Source organism: Neopsephotus bourkii, unplaced genomic scaffold (assembly GCF_033783945.1).
Source record: "Neopsephotus bourkii isolate Nb327-2 ecotype Australia unplaced genomic scaffold, CSIRO-AGI_Nbou_v1 NB_1526, whole genome shotgun sequence".
NCBI classification, from domain to species: domain Eukaryota; kingdom Metazoa; phylum Chordata; class Aves; order Psittaciformes; family Psittacidae; genus Neopsephotus; species Neopsephotus bourkii.
In genome coordinates this window covers 7,556,124-7,578,302 of record NW_026902002.1, presented here as the reverse complement: position 1 = coordinate 7,578,302, position 22,179 = coordinate 7,556,124, and the positions used below count along the sequence as shown (strand labels likewise).

At 64.1% G+C, this 22,179-nt stretch overlaps 1 protein-coding gene across 4 annotated transcripts in view; it reads right to left on the bottom strand.

Moving 5' to 3' along the window:
* SPEG (striated muscle enriched protein kinase) overlaps positions 1-22,179 on the bottom strand; it is a 38,219-nt gene that overhangs the window by 9,740 nt on the left and 6,300 nt on the right. The window contains exons 1-23 of one of the 4 annotated variants that reach the window (XM_061370267.1): positions 20,315-20,616; positions 17,283-17,322; positions 16,017-16,046; positions 15,499-15,588; positions 14,863-15,244; positions 12,249-13,765; positions 11,105-11,248; positions 10,281-10,463; positions 8,578-8,789; positions 8,215-8,303; positions 7,838-8,019; positions 5,589-5,849; positions 4,185-4,343; positions 3,859-4,048; positions 3,483-3,712; positions 3,188-3,307; positions 2,699-2,803; positions 2,392-2,598; positions 2,140-2,263; positions 1,567-1,739; positions 735-847; positions 367-535; positions 191-284 (exon numbers count right to left, since the gene is read on the bottom strand). In XM_061370267.1, the coding sequence (XP_061226251.1) occupies positions 191-284; positions 367-535; positions 735-847; positions 1,567-1,739; positions 2,140-2,263; positions 2,392-2,598; positions 2,699-2,803; positions 3,188-3,307; positions 3,483-3,712; positions 3,859-4,048; positions 4,185-4,343; positions 5,589-5,849; positions 7,838-8,019; positions 8,215-8,303; positions 8,578-8,789; positions 10,281-10,463; positions 11,105-11,248; positions 12,249-13,765; positions 14,863-15,244; positions 15,499-15,588; positions 16,017-16,046; positions 17,283-17,322; positions 20,315-20,347 (4,847 nt within the window). In that variant the 5' untranslated portion in view covers positions 20,348-20,616. Of the gene's footprint in view, positions 1-190; positions 285-366; positions 536-734; positions 848-1,566; positions 1,740-2,139; positions 2,264-2,391; positions 2,599-2,698; positions 2,804-3,187; positions 3,308-3,482; positions 3,713-3,858; positions 4,049-4,184; positions 4,344-5,588; positions 5,850-7,837; positions 8,020-8,214; positions 8,304-8,577; positions 8,790-10,280; positions 10,464-11,104; positions 11,249-12,248; positions 13,766-14,862; positions 15,245-15,498; positions 15,589-16,016; positions 16,047-17,282; positions 17,323-20,314; positions 20,617-22,179 lie in introns of those variants that run through there. The other 3 variants (XM_061370263.1, XM_061370264.1, XM_061370266.1) reach the window with 3 other exon arrangements.

Below are 22,179 nucleotides of genomic sequence, written 5' to 3'. Positions count from 1 at the left end.
TCCAGGCCTGGTTTTGCTCCAGCTGCACTGACTTCCCACCCGCAGCTGGTACCAGAGCACCCATTGACATGGAGAGCATCCCCACTATAGCAGGATTTGATGTACCATGGAGCTCAGACCCTAGGGCCAGCTTGGCTCCATCACCCCTGTCCCTGCACTGCCCTGTGCCCACCGTACAGCAGCCCTGTACCTCCCGATCTCCTCATGCACATCATAGTAGTCGGTCAGGCGTCGGGCCTTGTGCAGCGCCTCCTCCTCCATGCTGGCATCAGCAGCGGGCTGGGCTGCAGGAAGGAAAGGCGCTGGCGGGGGGCAAGCCAGGCACCCAGGCTTTGCCCCACCCCGGTGGTGGCCATCCAGCCGTACCTGCCTGCACCACCAGCTCCGCCTTGCAGGACACCTCCCCAGCCAGGTTCTTGGCCGTGCAGGTGTAGACCCCGCTGTCGGGCTCGGCAGCGCCCAGCACCACCAAGGAGCACTCGTTGTCCTCGTACACGAAGCTCAGGTGGCTGCTCTCCTGCAGCAGCTCCCCATCCTGGGGGTGGCAGGGGCATCAGGAGGGTCCTGTCCCTTCCCCACCACCCTTTCCCCGTGGATGGGACATGGGGCGCATCCTGCGTCACGCGGGACGATCCCAACCCCAAACCCTGATGCAGTAGCCCAAGGTGAGGCAGTGGAGGGTGTCAGTCTGGGGGTCTGTAGGTCAGGAAGGGGGTGGGGGGGTTCCAGCCCACCTTGTACCACATGATGTCTGGCAGTGGTTTCCCCTCCACCACCACGGCAAAGCGCGGTGTCTCCCCTTCCTGGGCATCGATGTCCTCCATGATGGACTCAAAGCGGGGTGCCTCTGCCAAAAGATGGGGCATGTGGCACCACAGTGCAGTGCCACCCCTCTGCCACTCTGCATTAAGGCACTGCAAGAGGCACTGCAAGGAAGTAGCAGCCTCTAGTGGCATGGAGTGCTGTGGGGCAGTGCCACCCCAAAGCGCATGGGAGTGGAACACTATGGGGTGGGACAGCAATGGCATCTGCCTGCAGCACCATGGAGCAGCTCCCCATTGGTGTGAGGCACCATGGGGCAGTGCCACTCATGGAACATTGGCATGGGGCACTTGTGGTGCTGCATTTATCATTACATATGGATGTGGGGTACAGGTGGGGCAGTGCCACCCATGACACCTCTGTGGGGCACTGTGGAGGTATCCCCTATGGCTCTTGGCTGTAAGGCACCAGGTGGCATTGCTACCCCATTATACACAGGTATGGGACACCCTGCAGAAGTGTCACCTCATGCACACAGTCATGGGTCACACGGGACACTTCTACCCAAGTCAGATATGGGTACAGGACACCAGGCAGCAGTATGAATGCATGCATGGTTCATGGGGTTTCTGCCCCATTGCCACCCTACAGAGCAGCATACTCCACGCCATAAGGGTAAGGAGCACTGAGGAGCAGCGCCATGCTATGCACATGGCACATGGGCATGGGGCACCATAGGGCAGCATCACCCTCCACCTCGTGGAGCACCAAAGGGCAATGCCGCCCGTGGTGCAGGGCACCTACCTGCGAGGCGGAGCTGCAGGGTACAGCGGGCAGTGCCATGGCGGTTGCTCACCTCGCAGGTCAGTGGCCCCGCAGCCCCTTGGCCCACGCACAGCAGCCGCAGGCAGTGCTGGTCGTCGTCTGGCATCGTCACCTCGCACATGCCCTCCAGCTCCCCCAGCACCTGCCCACCCCTGCGGGCACAGCAGCTGCCCCATTACAGCCCCACAGGTAGTCCCAGACCCCCTACCCCATCCATAGTTCACACCCCACAGCCCCATGGCCACCTTCTGACCCACAGACAGCCCCCGCTCCCACCCTGCAGCCCCACAAACAGCTTAGCTCCTATTGCTGGCTCTGCCCTTTGAATGGCTCTTGACCCTTAGCACCACACAGACAGCACCCCCCCAACACCCCATCCTCCCCCCCGTGCAGTTCTGGACATCACCCTTGGGTGCAGGTCCAGCCCAGCCCCAGGGAATGACCCACCACCCACCACAGGCTGCACAGGAAGCTGAGGCAGGAGCCCCTATGTGCATCCCATGGGGTGATGCTGGGCATGGGGCAGACAACATGTGCAGTGCCACGTCCTACCTCTTCCAGGTGACAGTGGCCTCCACGTGGTTGATGGTGATGGTGATGGAGGCTGGCTGGCCTTCCACCACGTACACCACATCTGGCTTGTCCAGGATGACCGGGGCCTCCTCCAGGTAGGGACCTGCCACACACATCATCACCACTTCCTCTGGACCCCACATCACCCAGCCCAGGGCAAGCTCACCACCCCACTGTGGACAGAGACCCCTCTACCCCTGCCACCCATCGCCTCCCCCCTGCCCCTCTCACCCCGGTCCAGGAGCTGCACAGGCCCTACAGGTGGGGACGGCTTGCTGTTGGTCTTGGGGGTGGCAGTGATGACACGGAAGAGGTACTGGGCACCCTTGGTCAGCCCATGCACCATGTAGGTCGTGCCTTGCACACCGGCCACCAGCACCAGCCACTGCGTCGTGCCCAGCACTTGCATTTGCACCGTGTAGGTCACTGACTTGGGGTCTGCAGGGGAAGAGGGTCAGTGCAGAGCCCCCAGCATTGGGCTGGCCCATGCGTCCCACCATGGCACTGCCCACCCCTTGCCCATTCCCAGCCCACTCACCTATGGCAGTGTCCAGCCACTTGGGCTTGTTCCAGGTCAGCGTGATGGCTCTGCCGGTCACCGAGGCCACATTGGGGGGGCCATCCGGAGGGGTTGGCACCACATCTGTGGTGGGGGACAGGCAGGGATGTGAGTATGGCCACTGCCACAGCTCCTCAGGGAGAGGGCTGGAGGGGATGGATGGGGCCAGCAGTCCGCACCGGTTCCCCAGGAGGGGCGCAGCCTTGCAGCCCCTGTGGGGCCAATGATGCCAGCAAGTCCCACATGGGACCCAGGGATGGATCCTGACCCTGCAAGGTGAGGATTGCACCTTTTCCCTGCTTTTGGGTTAGATCAGAGACCTCCTGAGGTTCCCTCCAACCTGAACTACCCTGTGATCCTACCACCGTAACACCTCGCTATAGGGTCACTGACCCCAGCCCTGGGGCACAGCCTGGCAGGGTGGCAGTGGGCAGCCACACATCCCCGCTGGTGCCCGCTGCTGCTCACCAGTGACATAGAGGTGTGCGTAGCACGTGGCCTTCCCCACTTTGTTGGCAATGACGCTTTTATAGACACCTGCATGCGCGTGGCTGACGGATGTGAACACCAGGCGATGGATATCCTTATCTGGGGGGACAGGAGATGCTGGTAAGACTGACAGCCAAGCAGTGCAGAGCTCCCCTCCCTGCCTCACATGGCATGAAGGGCTGGGGGGAATGATGCCTCCTCTCAGAGTGTCCCCCTTCTTCCACTCTGGTTGGAGGGATCCCAAGGAGATGGAAAGCACGGTAAGGAGCCTTACACTGCATCATCTTGCGGTCGTCAGTGCTGTCAATGCGGGAGCCATTGTGGAACCAGGTGATGGAGGGGTAAGGTAGCCCGGCCACCTGGCACTCCAGTACAGCCTCTTTGGACTCCACCACATCCAAGTTGTGCAGCGGCTTCAGGAAATCAGGCATGGTGAAGCACTCCGTCTCCATCTCCACCTGCTCTGGCTCCTCCGGGATTGATGGCATTTTCTCCAGCTTGGAGCTGCAAGAGGCCACAAATGCTAGTGGTAGGAGCAGAGTGTCCTCAGCCCAGCCCTGACCCCGGACTTTGCACGTGCCAGTTGTTCCCCAAATCCCAGGGGGGAGCAAGCAGAGGGGATGCAGGTTCCAGGCACCCCTAACTCTTACATCTGGGAGGCAGCAGATGGCCGCGGCTCCTCCACGTAGAGCTCAGCAGAGCACTCCACGTGGCCATGGGCATTCCTGGCAGTCACCACATACTGCCCTTCATCCTCACTGCCCACATGCACGATGACCAGCGAATGCAGCCCTCCATCCCGCTGAATCCGCACATTCTCCCCCTCCTGCACCAGCTGGCCTGCATGGAGACACACACCAGCATCAGCATCAGCACCAGCACCTCTCCCAGCCCCAGCCCTTGGGTGCACCCCCCAAGGAGAGCAGAGAGGTCTTGCTGCAGGGCCCTGGGCGAGCTCTCTGGACTTGGCAGTTACCAAAATGAGTCCAGGTGACTGTCGGGGTAGGAGTCCCACTGATCATGCAGTCAAACCGTGCTGTCCGCCCTTCCACCACGTCCACATCCTCCAGCTTGCGGGTGAAGAGTGGCTGCACAGAGGGCTGCACCGTCAGCCGGGCGCTGCAGGTAAGCTCATCTGCAAGGAGAGTGGGCAGGGGTGAGCCCCACACAGCATGCGTGTGCAGGGCAGGAGGCAGCTAAGACCCCCCTGCTGCAGCCCCAGCAGCCAGCGTGGTTGTAGCTGAGTGTACCCCATGGCCAGTGGGGGCTGATTGCAGGTGTGCTGGGGAGCAGGCTCTGTCCCCACATGGGGCAGAGGGGGTACAAGTGTTTGCAAAGTCCCCATGTGCAGGGCTGGGGCTCTCCTGGCAGCAAGATGCCTCTTTCCCACTCACACAGCAGGGTGGGGTGGGAGAATACCCTGTGCTCCCCGTAAGGCGGGAGGTCACAGCTGGCCTAGCCCAGTGGGGATAGTGGGGTGATGCTTAAGCAGGCAGTGCCAGCACATGCAGCACCCAGGGGCAATGTGGGGATGGGCACAGACTGAATGCTCCAGGTGAGGGGGTTTGCAGCAGGGACTGCTTTGCAATGACGGTGTTGTTGCCCACCTTGGGCAGGGGTGACACCATGCTCAAGCACAGCCTCACCTCCCTGCACCCAAAACTGCTGCTGCCCTCAAACCCCTGCAGGCATACTGCCTTCTCCAAGCACTGGCACCAGCTGAAGGGTGCTGAGAATACACCCGCTGCAGCCTGGGTCACTGCTGAGAGGCTGCCCAGGCCAGCTGAGGAATGGCAAAGGGGCCCTTGTCCCTGCCTTGGTGCAGGGGACGGATGCTGTGGGCAGCATGCATAGGCACAGGGGGTCTTGGAGCCAGAGGCCAGGTCCTGTTGCTCTTCCTCAACGACCACCAGTGATGGCTTGCTGGGAAAGGGTGGGCAGCCCTGAACCCATTGCCCCTGCCACTTCCCAGGCCAGCAGAGACAGGCTGGTACTGGAGCTGTGTGCCCGGAGGCTCTGGAAACAGGGGACAGACAGCTGGGCTCCAGGGCTCCATCCAGCCTCTGCAGCCATAGTGCAAACTCATCTCCCCACGTTTCTGGAAGCTGCATGCATGCTGGCAGAGGAGCTAGATGGGGCAGGACTCAGGACGCTGCAGCAGAAGGACTGATACAGACCAAGTTTCCCAGAGCTGAAAGCTCCCCAACTCCTAGGGCAGCAATTCCTGCCCCCCTTGGCCCCCACGTTCAGCAACCACAGCTACATCCCGGGGGGACCAGAGCCCCGAACCCAGGAGCAGGGTGGACTGCCCGCCTCCAGCACCCCTTTAAGGCCAAGCCCCGAGCAACAACCCCTGGGGAGCTGCGTGACCTCCGCTTACCTTTGGCAGTGCTGAGCTTGCAGGTGTAGATCCCGCTGTCGTCCTCATGCACGGAGGTGAGCAGCAGCTTGCACTTGCGCCCGTCAAAATGCATCTTGCATTTGAGCAGGGCGGGCTGGAGCAGCCGGCCCCGCGACAGCCAGTCCACGTCCATGTCTGGCGGGCCAGCCACCATGCACTCAAAGAGTGCCAGCTCCCCCGCCCCGACCACCAAGTCCTGCAGGGGAACCACGATGGCCAGGGACTGGCACTCGGGGCGAGCTGCCCAGGGAGCGGGGAGAGAGAGAAAGAAAGAGAGACGCATCTCAGCAACTGAAAAGCAACCATGAGAGGTGGCGGGGATGGAGGGGGACAACGTGCGGGGCAGGGGGGACATGCGGGGAGGGGGCCCGGTGCAGTGGGCAGGGAGTGCAGCGGGGAAGGTTGGGAGAGGGGGGGAGATGTGTAAAGCAGAGCTGAGCTGGGGAGGGGGCCGGGGTGAGGGAGGTGTCGGTGCCAGGAACACACCACACAGCGCTTTACCAAACAGAGTTTATTAGAGCTACAAAAAGAAAAGGGTCACGGCCTCGCAGCCCGCCCCCCGCCAAGCCCCGGAGCCCCGGGCTGCTCCGCATGGACCCGGAGCCCTGCGGCTGCCAGGGATGTCTCACGGTGGCCGGGCCGGTGCCTGGGTGGCCGCCACGAAGCCGAAGGGGCCAGTGTGCTCCCTCCCCGCTGCAGTTGGCGCAGGGCGCTCCCCCGCGGGGGTCCCTGGGCTCTCCTCTCCCCACACTCCTGCAGAGCTGCCACTGAGCTGCCGCAACCCCTTCCTTACAGCCGCGAGGGCTCAGCTCCCTGCTCCCCTTCCCTGGGCACCAAGGAGAGGAGCAGCAGGACACACAGACAGGGACAAACGGACGGAGCAAGAGACAAGACAGCATCGTACGGCCGCCCTGGCCCGGCTGGGGGCGTGCCTGGCGCTCCCCCCCACCCCGCCTCGGTTACGCCTGCCCAGGCCATCCGGTGAGCCCCTGCCCGCAGTCGAGGGCCCGCGCGTCCCCGCGGTGCGTCCAGGACGAGGCGGCGGATGGAGCAGAAGGTAATAACACAAGGTGAGGTCCACTGCCTAAGAGGTGTCCAACTAAGAGCCCCGCGGCCGCGGCTCTGAGAGATGCACCCCCTTATCGTACTCCCCCTGCGTACAGACAAAAACCGCAGTCAGCAAGCAGAAGGGTTAGTGCAGCAGCGGCGGGGCCGGCACGAGGGGTGCGAGCGCGCATCAAGGCAGGGAGCCATCCGCAGAGAGGCCGAGGCTGGGTCATGGCCCCTGCGGCCCCGCTCCTACCGGCCGTGGGGCAGGGAGCTGGCTCCCGCTCCCACCCCTGTGCCGTCGCGCTTTGACAAGGGCTGGCAGCGGCGTCCTGGCAGGGTACAAGCAGTGCAGCCAAGGCCAGGGCAGGATGGGCTCAAGCAGCCGTCAGCAGGGAAGGCTGGGGGCGCAGGGTACACACAGCAAAGGGCAAGAGGAGGGAGGTAGTAGCATCACTTCATCCCCGCGGACTCCTTCCCTGACTGCAGATGTCAGGCAGAGCCTGGCTATCAGACCCAAATCCATCTCCCCCGCCCCATTTGCACGTATGTATTGGGGTCCTAAGAGGACCACAGCAAGACTGGGGAGGGGACAGCAAGGGAAAGGGGCGGGACAGCACAGTCCCACATATATGGGGCTATTGCTGGAAACAGGCAAGGGGGGATGCCTCCAAGCTGCCCTGTGCCTGGCACGCAGCTTGCAGGCTGCCTGGGGCAAGGAAGGAGCTGTCAGCACAGCAGGGTGGGGGGACATGTACCCTGCAGGGCCACCAAGGGCAAAAGCCCTCCCTGTGCAACCAGGAACAGCATCCAGCCCCAGCAGTGGGTACACGGGGGGCCGTGGGGTGAAGCCGGGCTGCAGGGAGCAGTGGGTTCTGGGTCAGGCCAGCAGAGGCTCTGGCACAGCTGGGTGGTGGGACCCAGGGCCATGGGGTAGCACATCTGCCTTCTGCTGCAGGGCCAGCCCCTGCAGGCAGCCCCCAGGCACACAGCTCCACTTCCCTGCTCCCCTCTTGCACCTGCCTGCGCTGAAGCAGGGAAGGGCAGGCTGGCTCGGCCCCTTCTCCCAGTACTGCCAAGGAGGGAAGTGTCTGCAGTGGCCCCTTCCCCACACAGCTCATGCAGGGCACTGGATCCAGCTGGCCCCTCAGGGCTGGAGGGACACTGCTGGGGAGCTTTACCTCTGACTTCCAGCTTAGCCTCACACTGCTTGGTGCCATACTCGTTGACGGCCTTGCAGGTGTAGAAGCCGGTGTCACTGTGCTCTGCTGCCAGGATGTGCAGTGTGAAGAGGCCCCGCACCCCCTCCGCCTCCTCCGCATGGTGCCGGCGGCTGTACTTCACTGGCTGCCGGTTCCTCAGCCTGCTCGGGACACGGGCAGAGTGGCATGGTCACACCTAGCCTTGCACACCCAGCCTGGCTGTCCCAAAAGACCCCTCTCCTCCACCCCTAATGCTGCTCAGGATCAGTGGTCTGAGCTGGTCATACCCAAATGGGGAGATCACTGTGCCCATCCCCTCCTTCCCTGCCTGTGACCCAGCGAGCAGCGGGACTCACCAGTAAATGATGGGCTTGGGCTCCCCACGGACGCGGACGCTCATGCTGACATCCTGCCCCTCCAGCACTGACTGGTCCGACAGGGACACCTGGGGAAGCAAGTGTCAGAAAGCAGCAAGCACCCACCTACACCCAGGGCCATGCATCCCCACTGCTGCACCCAGAGCTATGTGTCCCGTGTCACAACAGCAGCCCTGGAGTACTAGGGGAGCTAGTAGGATTGGAGGCTGCCCAAGTGCCAGGAGCCCTCCCCATCAGGGGTTAAGAAGGCCTGACCCAGCAGCGCCTGGCACTGTGGACCACAGGCTGTGGTCACAGGGCACTGCTCCCCCTCCGCCAGATCCCAGGCAGTTGTCAGCTCACCTCAAAGGTGGGTGCAGCCTTGAAAGTGCTCTGTGGGGAGCCATGGGCAGCCCCGTGCTCTGCTCTAGGCTGCAGCTTCATGGCCGGTCGGTGCTGAGGGGTGCTGGACTCAGGGAACTCTTCCAGGGGGCTCAGGTATTCCTCGTCAGAGGTGATGGGGCTGGCCTGGCCGAGGGAGGGAGGCAAGTTCCCATGCCGCTCCACGGCGGGGGCTAGAACAGGAGGGCCTGGATAAGGAGCTGTCAGCAGCCAGAGCCGGGCAGGCAGGTCAGGGCAACCCTCCCCACCACCCTGCACCCCAGGGCTGCCCGGGGAGCCCCATCCCGCGGCACATCGGCAGCAGGCAGCAGCGAAGGGGTGAAGGCACCGCGCAGGGGGAGGGGGTGAGCATGAGCAGCACTCCACGGGACGATAAGGGGACGCGATATCCCGCAAGGCGACAGCAGGGCTCAAGTGGCTCTTACGCAGCAGCCCGCGCTCCCATCCTTAAGCCGCCCGGATTCCCAGGATGGCTGCCCCGGCTCCGACCGGCGAGGGCTGAAGGTGACATTGGCAGCTGCGCTGCCCCAGCAGCCCGCCGGCCGCATGCCGCTGTGCGAGGCCCGGGCCCGCCGGCGTGGGGAGCCCCCCCGGGGCCGCGATGGGGGTGCGAAGAGGGGAGCAGAGAGCGGTGCGGGGCGCTGCCAGAGCACGGCAGCCGCGCTAGGGGTGCCGGCCCCGCGCCTGCCCGGCCCCCGAGAGCACTCACCCCTGCCCGGGGGGAGGCGGGCGAGCTGCCCGCTGCAGGGCGAGGGCTGTGGCTCCCGGCCCCCCGCGGACAGCCCCAGCCCAGAGAGCTGTGGGCACCATCCCGGCTCCCCCCGCCCGCCAGCCCGTACCCACCCCACTCACCGCGGGGCCCCGCCCCGAGCCGGCCCGGGCCGCACCACCGAGCCGCCGCTGCCGCCGCCGGGGCCGAGGCCGGCGCTGCGGTGCCAGGCGCGCTTCCAGCGCTCCCGGCCCACTGAGCCCGCCCCAGCGCCGCCCGGCCCCCGGGGCTGGGCCAGCGGCCCGGGGGAGGGCCCACCGCGGGGCTGGGGGCCCCTGCCCGGCCCCCCGCGCTGTGCCGTGCACGGCAGCTGGTGCCCCTGGGTATACAGCAGCGCAGCACCACAGAGCCTGTGGGGTTTTGGGTGCTGCCACCTTCCAGGGCAGCTCTGAGCTTCTGCACGCTCCCCAGGGACACTGTGGGGATGGGAGCGCCTTGGGGCTGAGTATCCCCACGGCAGAGGGTGGAGGGCAGACAGGCTACCCGCCGGCCAGCGGCTTGGTGGGCAGGCAGAGTATTCCCACAGCTCACAGCTCGTGGGACAGTGATATCCCCAAGGTAGCAGGTTGGAGGCAGGGGTGTTCCCAGTGCGCAGATTGGAGAACAAGCTGAGGTACCCCCATGGCTAGCGGGGCACGGCACAGATGTGTGGGATCCCTGACTACTCAGGGGGATGCTCATAGCCTGACCCACTCTCCCCCCGCCCCGGGAGGATCTCTCTGTGCTTGCCCGGAGCACGTCAGCTGCTTTGGTTCAGACAGAGCCTTGTAGGGTAAGGAAGCCGGTTTCTTCCCAGTGACAGCAGCGGCCGTGCTGGCAGGCAGCCTGCAGCGCTGCCGGCCCTCCCGCCACCGGCCCTCCCGCCACCGGCCGCCCTCCCGGTACCGGCCCTCACCTGGCCGCACGCTGAGGATGGCACTGCAGCAGGTCGCTCCCACCTCGTTGGACGCGGTGACGGTGTAGAGGCCAGCGTCGGCTACCCGGGCGCTTCGGACGAGCAGGGTATGGCGCTCGCCCTCGGCCTTGATAGGACGCGTCGTGGTGCTCCGCAGCGGGACCCCGTCCTTCCTCCAGGACACTGCCGGCAGAGGAGAGAGTCACTCGCGGGCACCGGGGCACCCCTTTGCTTTGGGGGGCGGCCTGGGGTCCCCACGGCCCCTGACGGAGAGCGGGGCTGGCCCCAGTCTGATTCCTGGCGTCCTCCTGCCCTCCAGTGGAGGCTGGGGGAGGGAAGCAAAGCCGCTTCGCTTCTGCCCAGCTCTGTCGGATGGTACCGGGTCTGGCTGCCCAGGCTACGCCATGCCCGAAGCCCATTAGCCCTGAGCAGGGCACTTGGGTGCTGCCTCCGGGAAACCACCTGAGCTGGCCCAACAGCAGCTAAGAGCCATCACCCATCCTGCTCATGTGGTGCTCAGCAGCCCTACTCCTGCTCTCCCAATGACCCAGCACAGCACAGGAGAACCACCGGCACCCTGCCCGCACCCTGCCCTGGCAGGCAGTGCCCAAGCACTTCACTCCTGCCTAGGGGGAGACAGGGCAACAATGGTGCTCCCAGGCCAAGCATATGACAGCCCTCTAGCCTCCAGCTCAGGACTGCATGTCCCACCTCGCACAGCTCATGCGGCCCCAAGGGATGGCTCAGAGGGTGGGATGTGGACATGCAGAGAGCCCCTCCACCACACTCACACCTCCGACATTCCCAGCGCTGCAGTCACTCACCTTCTGGCTGGGGATTGGCAGTAACAATGCACTTGAGTAGCACCTCTGCCCCCACAGTCACCGCCATGTCCTGGATGGGGATCTCAAAGATGGGGGCTTCCAGGGGGTCTTCACCCGCAGAAACGTAGGAGTCATCGGAGGACTCTGCACAGGGAGAAACAGTCCCCACGGCTGTCAGCAGGATGGAGTGAGTGGTCCTGTGCTGCCATGGGCTGCATGCAGGCAGAGCAGGGTCCTCACAACCATTGCTGCCACCATGTGCCTCACACCTTCACTGGGGCATTAGCAAGTCCCTGGCCATGCAGTGGAGGAAAGTGCCACATCAGGGGCCACCATGGCACAATGCCTGCAGCAGGACACAGCAGGGGACCGCAGGGCAGGGAGCGTACAGCCTGCTTTACATGCCCACATAGCATAAAGGATGAGGCGACAATAGGATGTGGAAGGAGGAGCGTTGTACAGCCCACCACAGCCCCCACTCCAAGCTCCCCCTAACCCTCCTCAGGGTGCTGGGTCTTCTGCCCCACTATATCAGCACCAGCCTCCTAGCTCCCTCCCTTTCCATGGCCTCAGCACATGGGCAAAGGTCCTGGGACTGTGCCAGGAGCCTCATGCACGTGGGCCTGGCACTGCTCCAGCCAGAGGAGAGCCTGGAATGAGCTGTGCAGTCTGGTCTCACCCCTGAGTGCTGGGATGGGCAGAGCTCCTCTCCCTCAGCCACGCCACCACTGCATCCCCTGGGGACACTTAGGCTGCACCCCTGCCTCAAGTACCAAGCACAGTCCATCCAGGACAAGCTACAATGGGTGCCCTGTGCCCTGGGGTGGCCAGATGAGCCCAGGGCTGGGTGCCAGAGATCAGCACCCTGCACGCTTCCTATGCCAGACAGGAGGGACAGAGACATCAGCAAGCATCATGACCTCAAGGCCCAGCAAACTGTACCCAGGGTGGTCTGTCTTACGGCACTGTTTGATGCCAACATCCCCAACCTCCAGAGCCATGCCCCCCTGCCCCACTGCTGTGCTCTCCGGCACAGCCTGGGCTCCCCACGCCTCCCTGGGGTAGGCTGAGGGCCCACCACCCTGCTCAGGGGCTGGTCAGGCCAGCTCTGTGCCCAAAGGAGGGCTTAAAGCCATGCCCCTACCTAGCTCCGGAGAGGTGGGCCTGGCTCGGCGCCCCTTCCCCTTGCTCCGCATGCTCCTGCCTTCTTGCGCCATCCGGCCACTCTCTTTCTTCTCCAACACTTTTGCCTGCCTTCTCTCCATCTCTCTGCCCGTGCCGTGCTGCCCTGTCCAGCTCCTCTCCAGGCGAGCCTCCTGTTCCATCCCTGGCTTTGCCCAGGGCAGGAACCGCACCTCCACGGGTGCCTCTGGCCGCCGGTACAGTCCGTGGGGCACAGCCAGCCGGGCAGCCAGGGCTTCACTCACTGCCCCAGGGGCACGGGCTCCACTGGCGGGGCTCCCATCCAGGCACGGTCTGCCTTCAGCGGGACCCGCCTGTGACAGCGACGCCCGTCCCCGTGGGGTGGCTTGTGCTAACAGCCACTGCTCCTTCTTCTTCACTTCCCCAGTGCCTTCTTGCTGCAGACCCTTTCTGGTGCCTGCGTCCTCCACCTCAGCAGGCTGACCGCTCACTGCACCACCCCGTGCTGGGCCTTTCCTCCCACGCTGCCCTCCCGGCTCTGGCTCCCCGTCAGGTCCCACCAGTGCCACACTGGAAAGTGCCAGGTGTTGGATGACGTGTGTGCTCTCCGATGGCGAGGTCTTCGTTGGCAGTGCCTTGCGCCCACCGGCGCCCTGTGAGGAGGGCGTGCGGGGCGCGCGGGGGGCAGCAGGCTCACTGCCCGCTGGGGGTGAGGGTGCCGGAGGCAGCCCGGCCTTGCACAGCTCCTGGGAGCGCCGCAGCTGCTGCTTGGAGACCGTCCGCTTGATGCGGGTCAGCTCCTCCGCAAACTTGTGCTCAATGGCGTAGATGCGGCTGGCAAACTTGCCACGCTCGTCAAAGGATGCGGCTTTCTGCCGGAAGGCCAAACGCCGGCATGCTGCCGTGCTGCCCGGCTCCCAGCGGCTGCCGTCCCGCACGTCCTCCCGCGAGCCACCCAGCGTGCTGGGACGGCGAGAGCTGGGGCCTGGCTGGTCGAAGGAGCGTGTCTTGCGCAAGGGCATGGGGCAGGGGCTCTCCGACCGCTCCAGGCTCCTCTGCCGCTCCTCAAAGTACTGCAGCCTCTCTAAGATCTTGGAGCCAGCCCGCACCAGCTTGGGGGATGCCCGGACGGAGATGCGTCCAGAGGTGTCGCTCATGGGTGTCTGGGGACGGGACTCTTGCGTGCTGCCCTGCGAGTACCCCGAGGACTTGGGCTTCTTGATCTTCTCCTCATACTCCTCAGGGACAGTGTCCTGGTACTCGGCAGGAACCAAGGACTTCTTGCGGGGGGTGACGGGTGTGGAGGAAGGGACGCCAGGGCCACAGGCAGCAGGCTGGGATGTGGCACCAGCGGATGACGGCAGGCACAGACCGCCACGGGGAGATGGCGAGCGGATGATGGGTGGCTTGGCAGTCAGCGGCAGGGCAGCGGGGGACCTTGGGGCTTCAGCACCGGGCCTTGGAGAGACAGAGCCGCCGTGGGGGTCATCTCTTCGGTAGCCCCCCTGGGGGATGCTGCTGCAAGGGGAGACACAGAGGAGTGTGGTTCAGAGCCCACCCTCACCACTTGACTGCAGCCCAGCTCCCAGCCCGCAGCATGGTGCCCAGTGGGGCATGGCAAGGAAGTCCCAGGACCAGGAAGCCTTGAGTAGCCCCAGCGAGGACACCTGGCCACTCCAAGACCACCAGTTGGCTGGGTTGGGTGAGGGTCTTGGGCTGATGTGACACCCCCTTACCCAGGGGTACCCATGCAGGACAGGTGGGCGTGATGCTGGGATACCCAGCAAGTCCTCTCCCCAGGGCTGCCACGCAGACAGGACCCAGGGGTGCCCCAGTTTGCCAGGGTGTCCTGGAGTGCTGAGACAGTGTGGCACAGGCCAGCTCTTCTGCAACATGGAGAGGGTCCCTGAAGCTAGAAGCCCTCTCTCTGTGCACATGCTGCTGCAGCTGCATCCCCCCACCCGCTGCCCCCGGGTAGGCTTGGCAATCACAGTGCAGAAATCATAAGGTGGAGATGAGGTTCTGGTGGAACAAGCAGCCTCAAACAAAAAAACGGGCAGGATGGAGGTCGAAGGAGGGCCTGCAGGAATGGGGACTGAAGGTGGCAGGGAGGGACAAGGGCTCTGAGCACGTCAGCAGGTCATGTTGAAGCAGCAAGTCACTGGCCCCTGCTGCCACCCCTGGGTGGTAGGGACTGTGGGTGGCAGGCACCAGTGGGTGTCCCAGGCATCCCTGGGTCCCCTCCTCCTGCACTGCACAGGGGGCCCAGGGCTGGGCGGGATGGGGGGACACCAACTGCACAGCCTGCGTGTGGGATGCTGTAGCTCACACAGCAGCATAGGGGTTATCCCCAGCCCCAACCTGGCCGCAGCAGAAAGGGACTCCACTCCACATCACCTGCCTCCCATGCAAACCCCATGCCATTCACCCTCCCTCTCTGGTTGGTCCCACGTTCTCACCAGGAACAGGCTGCCTACTGCTCAGAGCCCCCATTCCTCATTCAGGCATGGTGAAGGCAAAGAAAGCCCAGGCAGAGGGGAGGAGATGGCTGAGGAGGCTGGAAGGAGATGGCCCCAGCGTGATGTCCCCTCCGCACGCTTCCCTGCGCTACTTACACGTGGAGCGAGAGCGCCCGTCCTCGGTACAGGCTGAAGGCGCTGCCGTAGGGGTCGCTGGCCACCGAAAGGCTATCCTCCGACCCCCAGCTTGTGCCCAAAAGATTAGCCCGTGATGCCCGCACCAGCGGCTCCACGCCCAGGTGCCGGACCTCTGCGCTGCACGGGGCCAGCGCGTTTGCTTGCCTTGGGGTTCCCTGCGGCTGTGGCCAGGCAGCGGGGCGGAGGTAGGGTCCCCGTGCGGAGAGGCTGGCTTCCGTCTCCTTCTCTAGCACCGTCTGCTGGCTGCCCGACCAGCTCGAGCGCTCCTCTGCCTGCGACAGGGCCAGCACAGAGGTCGGAGTTGTGTTCATGGAGGCGTCCACAAGGGTGTCAGACCCACCTGGAAGGAGAGAGCTGAGCTAACACTGGGTGCCCATGGGGATGAGCCCAGCACCCTGCTCAGGGAGGACTGAGCCACCACAGAGCGTCCCAAGCAGCATCCTGCTGCCCCAGGCCTCCTTCCCTTCCCATGGGTCGGTCACAGCTCCCCCTGTCCCTGCAGACCCACAGAGCTGGGACAGCAGAGCCCTGGTAGGGGGCTACGCACTGCAGCTGGTGCCAGGGCTCAGTGCCAGACGGGCGCTCCCTGCTCACCTGTGGGGGTGCTGAAGGCTGTCTCATCCTGGAGCTCACTGCGCTGCGTCACCTGGGGGTCACTGGGCTCATCCTCGCCTGTCTCCGAGTCTGGGACAAACAGTGGGGAAGGGACGTTAGGGGGTGAGGGGACACAGGGACAGAAGGCCAGGCTGGTGCTGACCCTTGCAGACCCACCAGCTCCAGTGGCAGCAGAGCACTGCCCAGGCAGCTCCCAGAGGAGGTAGCGCTGGGGCAGCCGGCACAACTGCGACCTGCAGGGATGAGCTGCCAGCAGGGAAAGGCAGGACCCAGGGTGGGAATGTCCAGCAGGGCAAGGGCAGGCAAAGCAGGCAGGAGCAGCGTTAGGTGATGGGAGGAAGGGAGATGATGCTGGATGTGGGAATGTTGTTGGTGGAAGCAGTGTGGGGATGGGGAGGCAGGGCAGGGGGATGATGGCGGTGATGGGGCAGGGAGGCAGGCTGGGGCACGGGGCCTGCTCTGCAGATGGGGCTGGCATTGGGCAGGGGTCTTCCTACCGTAGCTTTGTTTCCTGCAGGAGCGGAAAACTTCGCTTCCATAGGGGCAGCAAGAGAGAGAGAGACATCAACACCAGGTTATCGGCCCGGCCTGCGGAGACGCGAGGGCAGCAGGGAGGGACCCTGTCCCCAACATCTCCCCATGCTTCCATGGGGCAGGGACCTGCCAGGGCAGCTCCTGGGTGGACCATGCCAGCTCAGAAAGCATGGCTCCCTGTGCTGGGCTTCTGGGCCAGGATGGGGCCAGGACTGGCCATTAGCACCCTACACCCTGGTCAGCCCCATGGCAGGGGCCTGGTGCCCAGAGGGTGTGGAAACAGGTCTGGCACTCCCAACTTCCCCACCACGTCTCCATTCTGCACCCATGTTCACTGCACACAGCTCCAGTGCTGCACACTAACCCCCCTTGACACACACCATCCTGCCTGTGCAGTGTCTGGCACCATCCCCTCCCCATGCCATGGCCACATCCTGCCAGGCAGGGCAGCCACCTCCTGTCCCCAGAGCTGCCCTATGGGCTGGACTGTAGCCACTGCAGCACCCACACATCCACATACTCTGCAGAGCACTGCAGCCTGGGGCTGGACCACCCAGCCTGTGCCCCAGCTGGGTGCTCCTGGGGATGCTGGGGCACACAGACATGTGCCCTCTGGCACTTAAACATGCATCCTCTGCCACACTAGTGGCAAGCGTTGCATGATATGGCCCTGTCCCATAGCATGGCCCTGGCTAATAAAGCAGGGATGCTCAGGGCAAGGCATTCGTGAGATCTTTCCCACAGGCAGGATGCAGCCACCCTAATGTCTTTCCCAGGAAAGTCAATGCTGTGCAGGGAGGGAGGGCCAGACTTCCCCCCGTGCCACTGCTGGAGCCCTCACAAGGTGCTGCAATAGACCCTGTAGCGATGGATGTGTCCCCTGCCCCATCAACACTCCCCCTCCACTGCACTGCTATTTCTGGTGAGGGGGCACGCTGGTGACCCCCACCCCAGGGCACCCCTCTGCAGCCCAGCACACTGTTGGCTGCCACAGACAGCATCAGCCCCAGCCCAGCTATGAGAGCCTGGCAGCCCCTGAGCAACCAGAGCTGCAGATCCAGGAGCAGCCCAGCCTCGTGAGGCACACCCAGAGCCCCCGCCTAACCAAGACCCCATTTGGGGGCTGGCAAAATGCATCCCCGCCCTGCCCAGCCTCTGCTTGCTGTCCCCCCGCAGCAGGGCAGTGGGGGCAGGCCCCTTCCCGGGTGGCAGGGGGTAACTCAACACACCATGCGTGAAGCGCCCAAAGCGCCGCGTGTGGCCGGTCTTCTGCAAAGGAAAAGAGAAGAGAGGGTTACCCAGGGCACGGCACACACACACACACACACACCCCCCATCACCGCGCATGCAGCACCGCTGACACCCACTGTCGCTCACACACAGGCAGAGCACACGTGGTACCGCTCACACACACACACACACATCCCCCGGCTGCACACCCACAGGTACCCACAGGCACACACCCCCATGCACGCAGACGTGATGGGTGTAGGTGGACACGTGCAGCCATGCACACACACACCTGTGCACACACACACACACGCTCCCCTTGGTAACGGTGGCACCACTGCCCGTGCCAGGGGGTGACACTGTGCACTCCAGCCCTGTGCTGGCAGCCAGTGCCCAGGGAGCAGCAGCCCTGGGCAGCTCAGCTACCCCCTGCAGCAAGGTCTTTGCTTGGGTGGGTGCCCAAATGCTCTGCAGCCCCTTCGAAGTCACCTCCCGCGCCAGCGTGGGGACAGGGCCAGCAAAGTGTCTTCCAGGCACTGGCCCAGACACTGCCTTGGGCACCAGCCCAGCATGGGGACAGCATCCCCATCCCCAGCAGAGGCCGTGCCAGCTGCAAGGGAGGATGCCTGGCACAATGCATGGGACTGGCCCTCCTGTGTGGGGCTGGCAGCGTGGGGCCGCGCTTGCCCGCGACGTCTGGGCAGGCAGGACCTGAGCAGAGCACGGGGCAGAGGCACACAGAGTTCCCTGCCAGTTTGGCTGCCCTCTGCGATGCGGTCCAGGGCCCAGCACCCATTTGCCAAGGGAGGCACCGGCTGAAGGCAGCCTGGCCGCCAGGCCCGGTGTGCACCGACAAAAGCAGAGGAATGGTGTGATCTCCAAGGCAGGCAGGAGTGGGGATGCGGCGTGCAGACAGGCAGGGGTGTGCTGCCAGGACTGAGCATCCTTCCCAGACAGTCTGGGTGACAGGGTCTCCCCAGGACACTGACACCCCATGCTCTGTCTCCCCAGCATGCAACCCAGGCCTGGACATCCAGCTTGCTTGAATCCCTTTGCTCTTCCACCCCTCCTGCCTCCCCCCAGCAACCAAGTAGGGTCACAGACAGCACCAAGGAACGGCCTGCCAAGCATGGCCAGGAGTCAGTTGCCCTTGGAAGGGCAGCAGGCTCATTTTGCATGTTCAAAAGCTCCTGCCATTGCAGTGGCAGCCCCTGATGACGGGCAGCATTTGGGAGCTCCCACCAGCCCCCCGCCTGCATGCAGTGCTGGCCAGAGGGCAGTGGCTGCACGAGACACATTTGTATTCAGGCTGAGCCAGGCTTCACCTCCCCTCCTAGGCTGACTGTGCTGGTTCTGGCTCGCAGCCCGTCTTCCAGGCCAGGGAAAGCTAGATGAGTGATTAACTGCACCATCGGCAGATAATTCCCCCATTAAAAAATGAAAATGCAATTGAATGCCATTATCGGGTGCTCTCGTGGCTTCCCCAGGGACTGGCGCCATCAGCTCTCCATCCAATATGGTGAGTGCACCCACTGGGCCTTGGCTGGGCTTCACTGTCCAGAGCTGGGGGGTGGCTGAGCCCCAATCCCCGCACTCGAACACTTTCCTGTGGGATCAGGGCAGCCCATAGCCTGCACCTGCTTCAGTCACAGCACCCACCCACAGCTTGTCAGGGAGCAAGTGATGGGTGATGCAGGGTCACCCCTGAGCCAGGAGGTCAAAATGGGGCAGGAGCATCTCAGGGCTGGGGTCTGGGCAAAGGGGTCAGCAAAAGAATGAGGGGTGTGAATCCTTGTCTGGGATTTCATTTGCAATCTTGGAGGGAGCCCCAGGACTCCGCTCTGTGCCCACCCAGCCTGGGGTGGGGAGAAACGATGGGATGGGGAGATCAGCACCCAGTTTCACCCCTGCCCACAGGGCAGGTAGGTGAGACCAGCTTCTGCCTCCTTCCTCTGCACCACGCACAGATCCATCCTGCCTGGGCTGGGGGGCCTGACCTGGCCCCAGCATGGGGCATCCTTCACCGTGGCCATGGAGCCAAGGGGAGTCAGGGGGAGAAGGGGCCCTGGGATCGTGGGGCAGCCTGCCACTGCCTGGCATGGGGAGCCCAGCACTGGTGCCATTGGTGTAAGGCAAGCAGACAGGGAGCAGAGACAGAGTGATGGGGGGGGGCGGCGGGGGGAGGAAACCAGTGGGTCACCCGTTGTGGAGGAACAGTGACTGTGGGTGCCCTGATACCCCCTGTGCAGAGCCAGCAATGCAGGACCCTTCCCCACCATGCAGGCTTGCTGCCTCCAAGGGCTGATGGGGCAGCCAGGCAGCGCAATCCACCCTGCTCCATAGGGAATCCCCAGCATCCCTGTGGACCTGTGCCCCCTGGCACATCCCAAACAGCGGGAAGGGGCTGCAGGTGCTGGGCCACCAGGCAGGGTGACAGTGGGGATGCTATGTGCCCATGCGGTGGGGAGCAGTGGGGTGAGCTTGTGGGCCCCAGGGGTGTTTCCTGGAAGGATGCCTCCCATCCTCCTTCCCCCCCGCCGCCCCCACCGAGGCCAAGTGACGTCCTTGTGCCTTGCTCGGCAGGGAGCATGCAGCGGGGCCGCGGAGGAGCCTCGCCTGTGCCAGGCATACTCCTGACGCGGAGGGGATGACGCATGCAAAGCCTCGTCTCCAGATCCGTGACCACCGGCAGCCGGGATCCATGGCTGGAAGGAGCCATGAGGAGGCCTCCATTTGCTGCCCTGGTTCTGGAGAGCACAGAGGGGAGAGGGTGGTGCGGAGGGTCGCAGCCCGGTGCTGGTTCAGGCGGTGCTGAGCACCTGCTCTCTGCCCCTCTTGCCTGGACTGGCGAGGCAGGCAGGCAGCTCTGCAAGCGGGGATGATGCCGGTGATGGGCAAAGCCCTGGGGAGCCTCGGGCGGCAGCGGCAGGGCCGGAGGGACACCCCCATCCCCATCCCCATCCCCATCCCCATCCCGATGCACCCCCGCTCCCAGCACTGCCCCCTCCTCCCGGCAGCCCAGAGCTCTTACCTGGAAACGCTTCTTCACCCAGATCTTCTTCATGCTTCTGCAGAGCGCCGGTGGCCCGGTCACACCGGCTCAGGCCCGGCAGGAAGCCAGCCCGCTCCCGGCAGGGCCCCCGCTGTCAGCACGCCGCGGGGGCAAGCGATGCTCCGAGCATCCTCCACCGCCAGCAGCCGGGGACGGCGGAGGGAGAGAAAGGGGCTCGCCAGGTTGGGCTCTCGGGAGGGCTGGAGCTGTGAGCATGAAGCATCACTGGAGTGCTCCTCCCTCCATCCTTCCCCCGCCTGCCTCCGCCTCCGCCTCCCCGCCAGCCCTGGCAGGCAGTGACAGCGGCGGGGGACGGGCAGGGCACCGGTGCCGGGGTGCGAGGGTAGCCGCTGGGAGGGGACTGCCCCTCACACGTCCTGCCCCCAGCTGGCTTTGGCTGCACGGCCCCCAGGGGTCCGAGCTCCCTGCCCAGCAATGCGTCTGTACCACTGTATCCTGGCATCGGTCGGTGCTGCCACACCACCCGGAGCGGGGGGTGCTCTTCTCTGCCATACGCAGCACCACAGGGCACAGCCACCGCCGCGGGTCCCACACGCATACAGTGGGGACAAGACTAACACAACACACCACGCCATCACTACACAACTGCCCTGCACACACTGTCTCCAAAGTGCCCCCAAGACGGGCAGCCCTACTGGCACAGCTGCCACAGCCCCGCACATAGCCGCAGTGTGCCATGGCACTGCACAGCCATGATCCAGGCTCACCAGCACTCTTCCAGCCTCTGCTCAGCACCCATCTTCAACCACTGGCGATGCAGAAAGATCCCTTTGCCAAGACATGGGTGTGGGCCCCAGCACTACTGGCCCATGGGCACACGAATGGGTGCTAATATGGGAACAGTCCTTCACCCAATGCCCCTGGCCCAGCACTGCCCATGCCATGGCATGACCCCTTTGCAAACCACACAGCCTCCAGCCACAGGCACCCAGTGCTCTAGGGCAGACCTTGCACCTGACCCACACGGGATGGCAGGGCTGGACTGCTCATCACTGCTTTTGGCTGGTGGGGATGCAAACTTGACTTGAGAAAGGTAGGCCGTTGTCCCTGTCTATGTTGCATGACACACATGAGGCCTCCCCCCATGCTGGGGTGATGACCCATAGCACAGGTCAGGGCAGGACTGAGTGCCCAGGACTGAACTGCAATGGGGCTCCCAGGGTGTGGGTTCCAAGTGATGCTGGTCAGGACCATTAAGACCTCTTAGTGTTTCTGGGGCACTGGCAGAACCCGAGCATGCCTTTCCCAGCCAAGCATCCCCAGCCCCACGGGCCTGTCTCTGTTCTCTGGGTGATGCTGTAAATAAGCTTGAGGGGCACTCCCAGCCTCACAGCCTCACCGAGGCCTTTCCTGCCTGCCATGCCCCCCATAGCTCTTGGTGCCCCACAGCTCTCAATGCCTTGCATCCCGAACTCACCAAGCCATAGAGCCCCACAGCACACATCAGGTCCCTTCCCAGGCTCCTGGAGAGCCAAGGTCCCAGCCCCACCTGATCCCACTGCCGCTTCCCACTGCAGAGCATCCATAGGGATGCAGCTCGAGGCCCACCCACCCAGTGCTTGTCCCCATGCTCTTCACCTATCTCCTGGGGAGCTAGCCACCCCATGCAGGGATGCACACATCATGCTCCCCATGACGCTTGGCAGCTCCAGCAGCTTTTCTCCACTTCTCCTCCCAGCCCATGACTCCCAACGTGAGGCTTTTTGTGGCTCCATAATAACTTGCAAATTACCCAGTACAAAAGGAGCTGTTTATACAACATTTCTGACAGTCCTACAATCCGAGTGATGCTGTGGGGTTTCCGTGGAGACCCCGTACGTCAG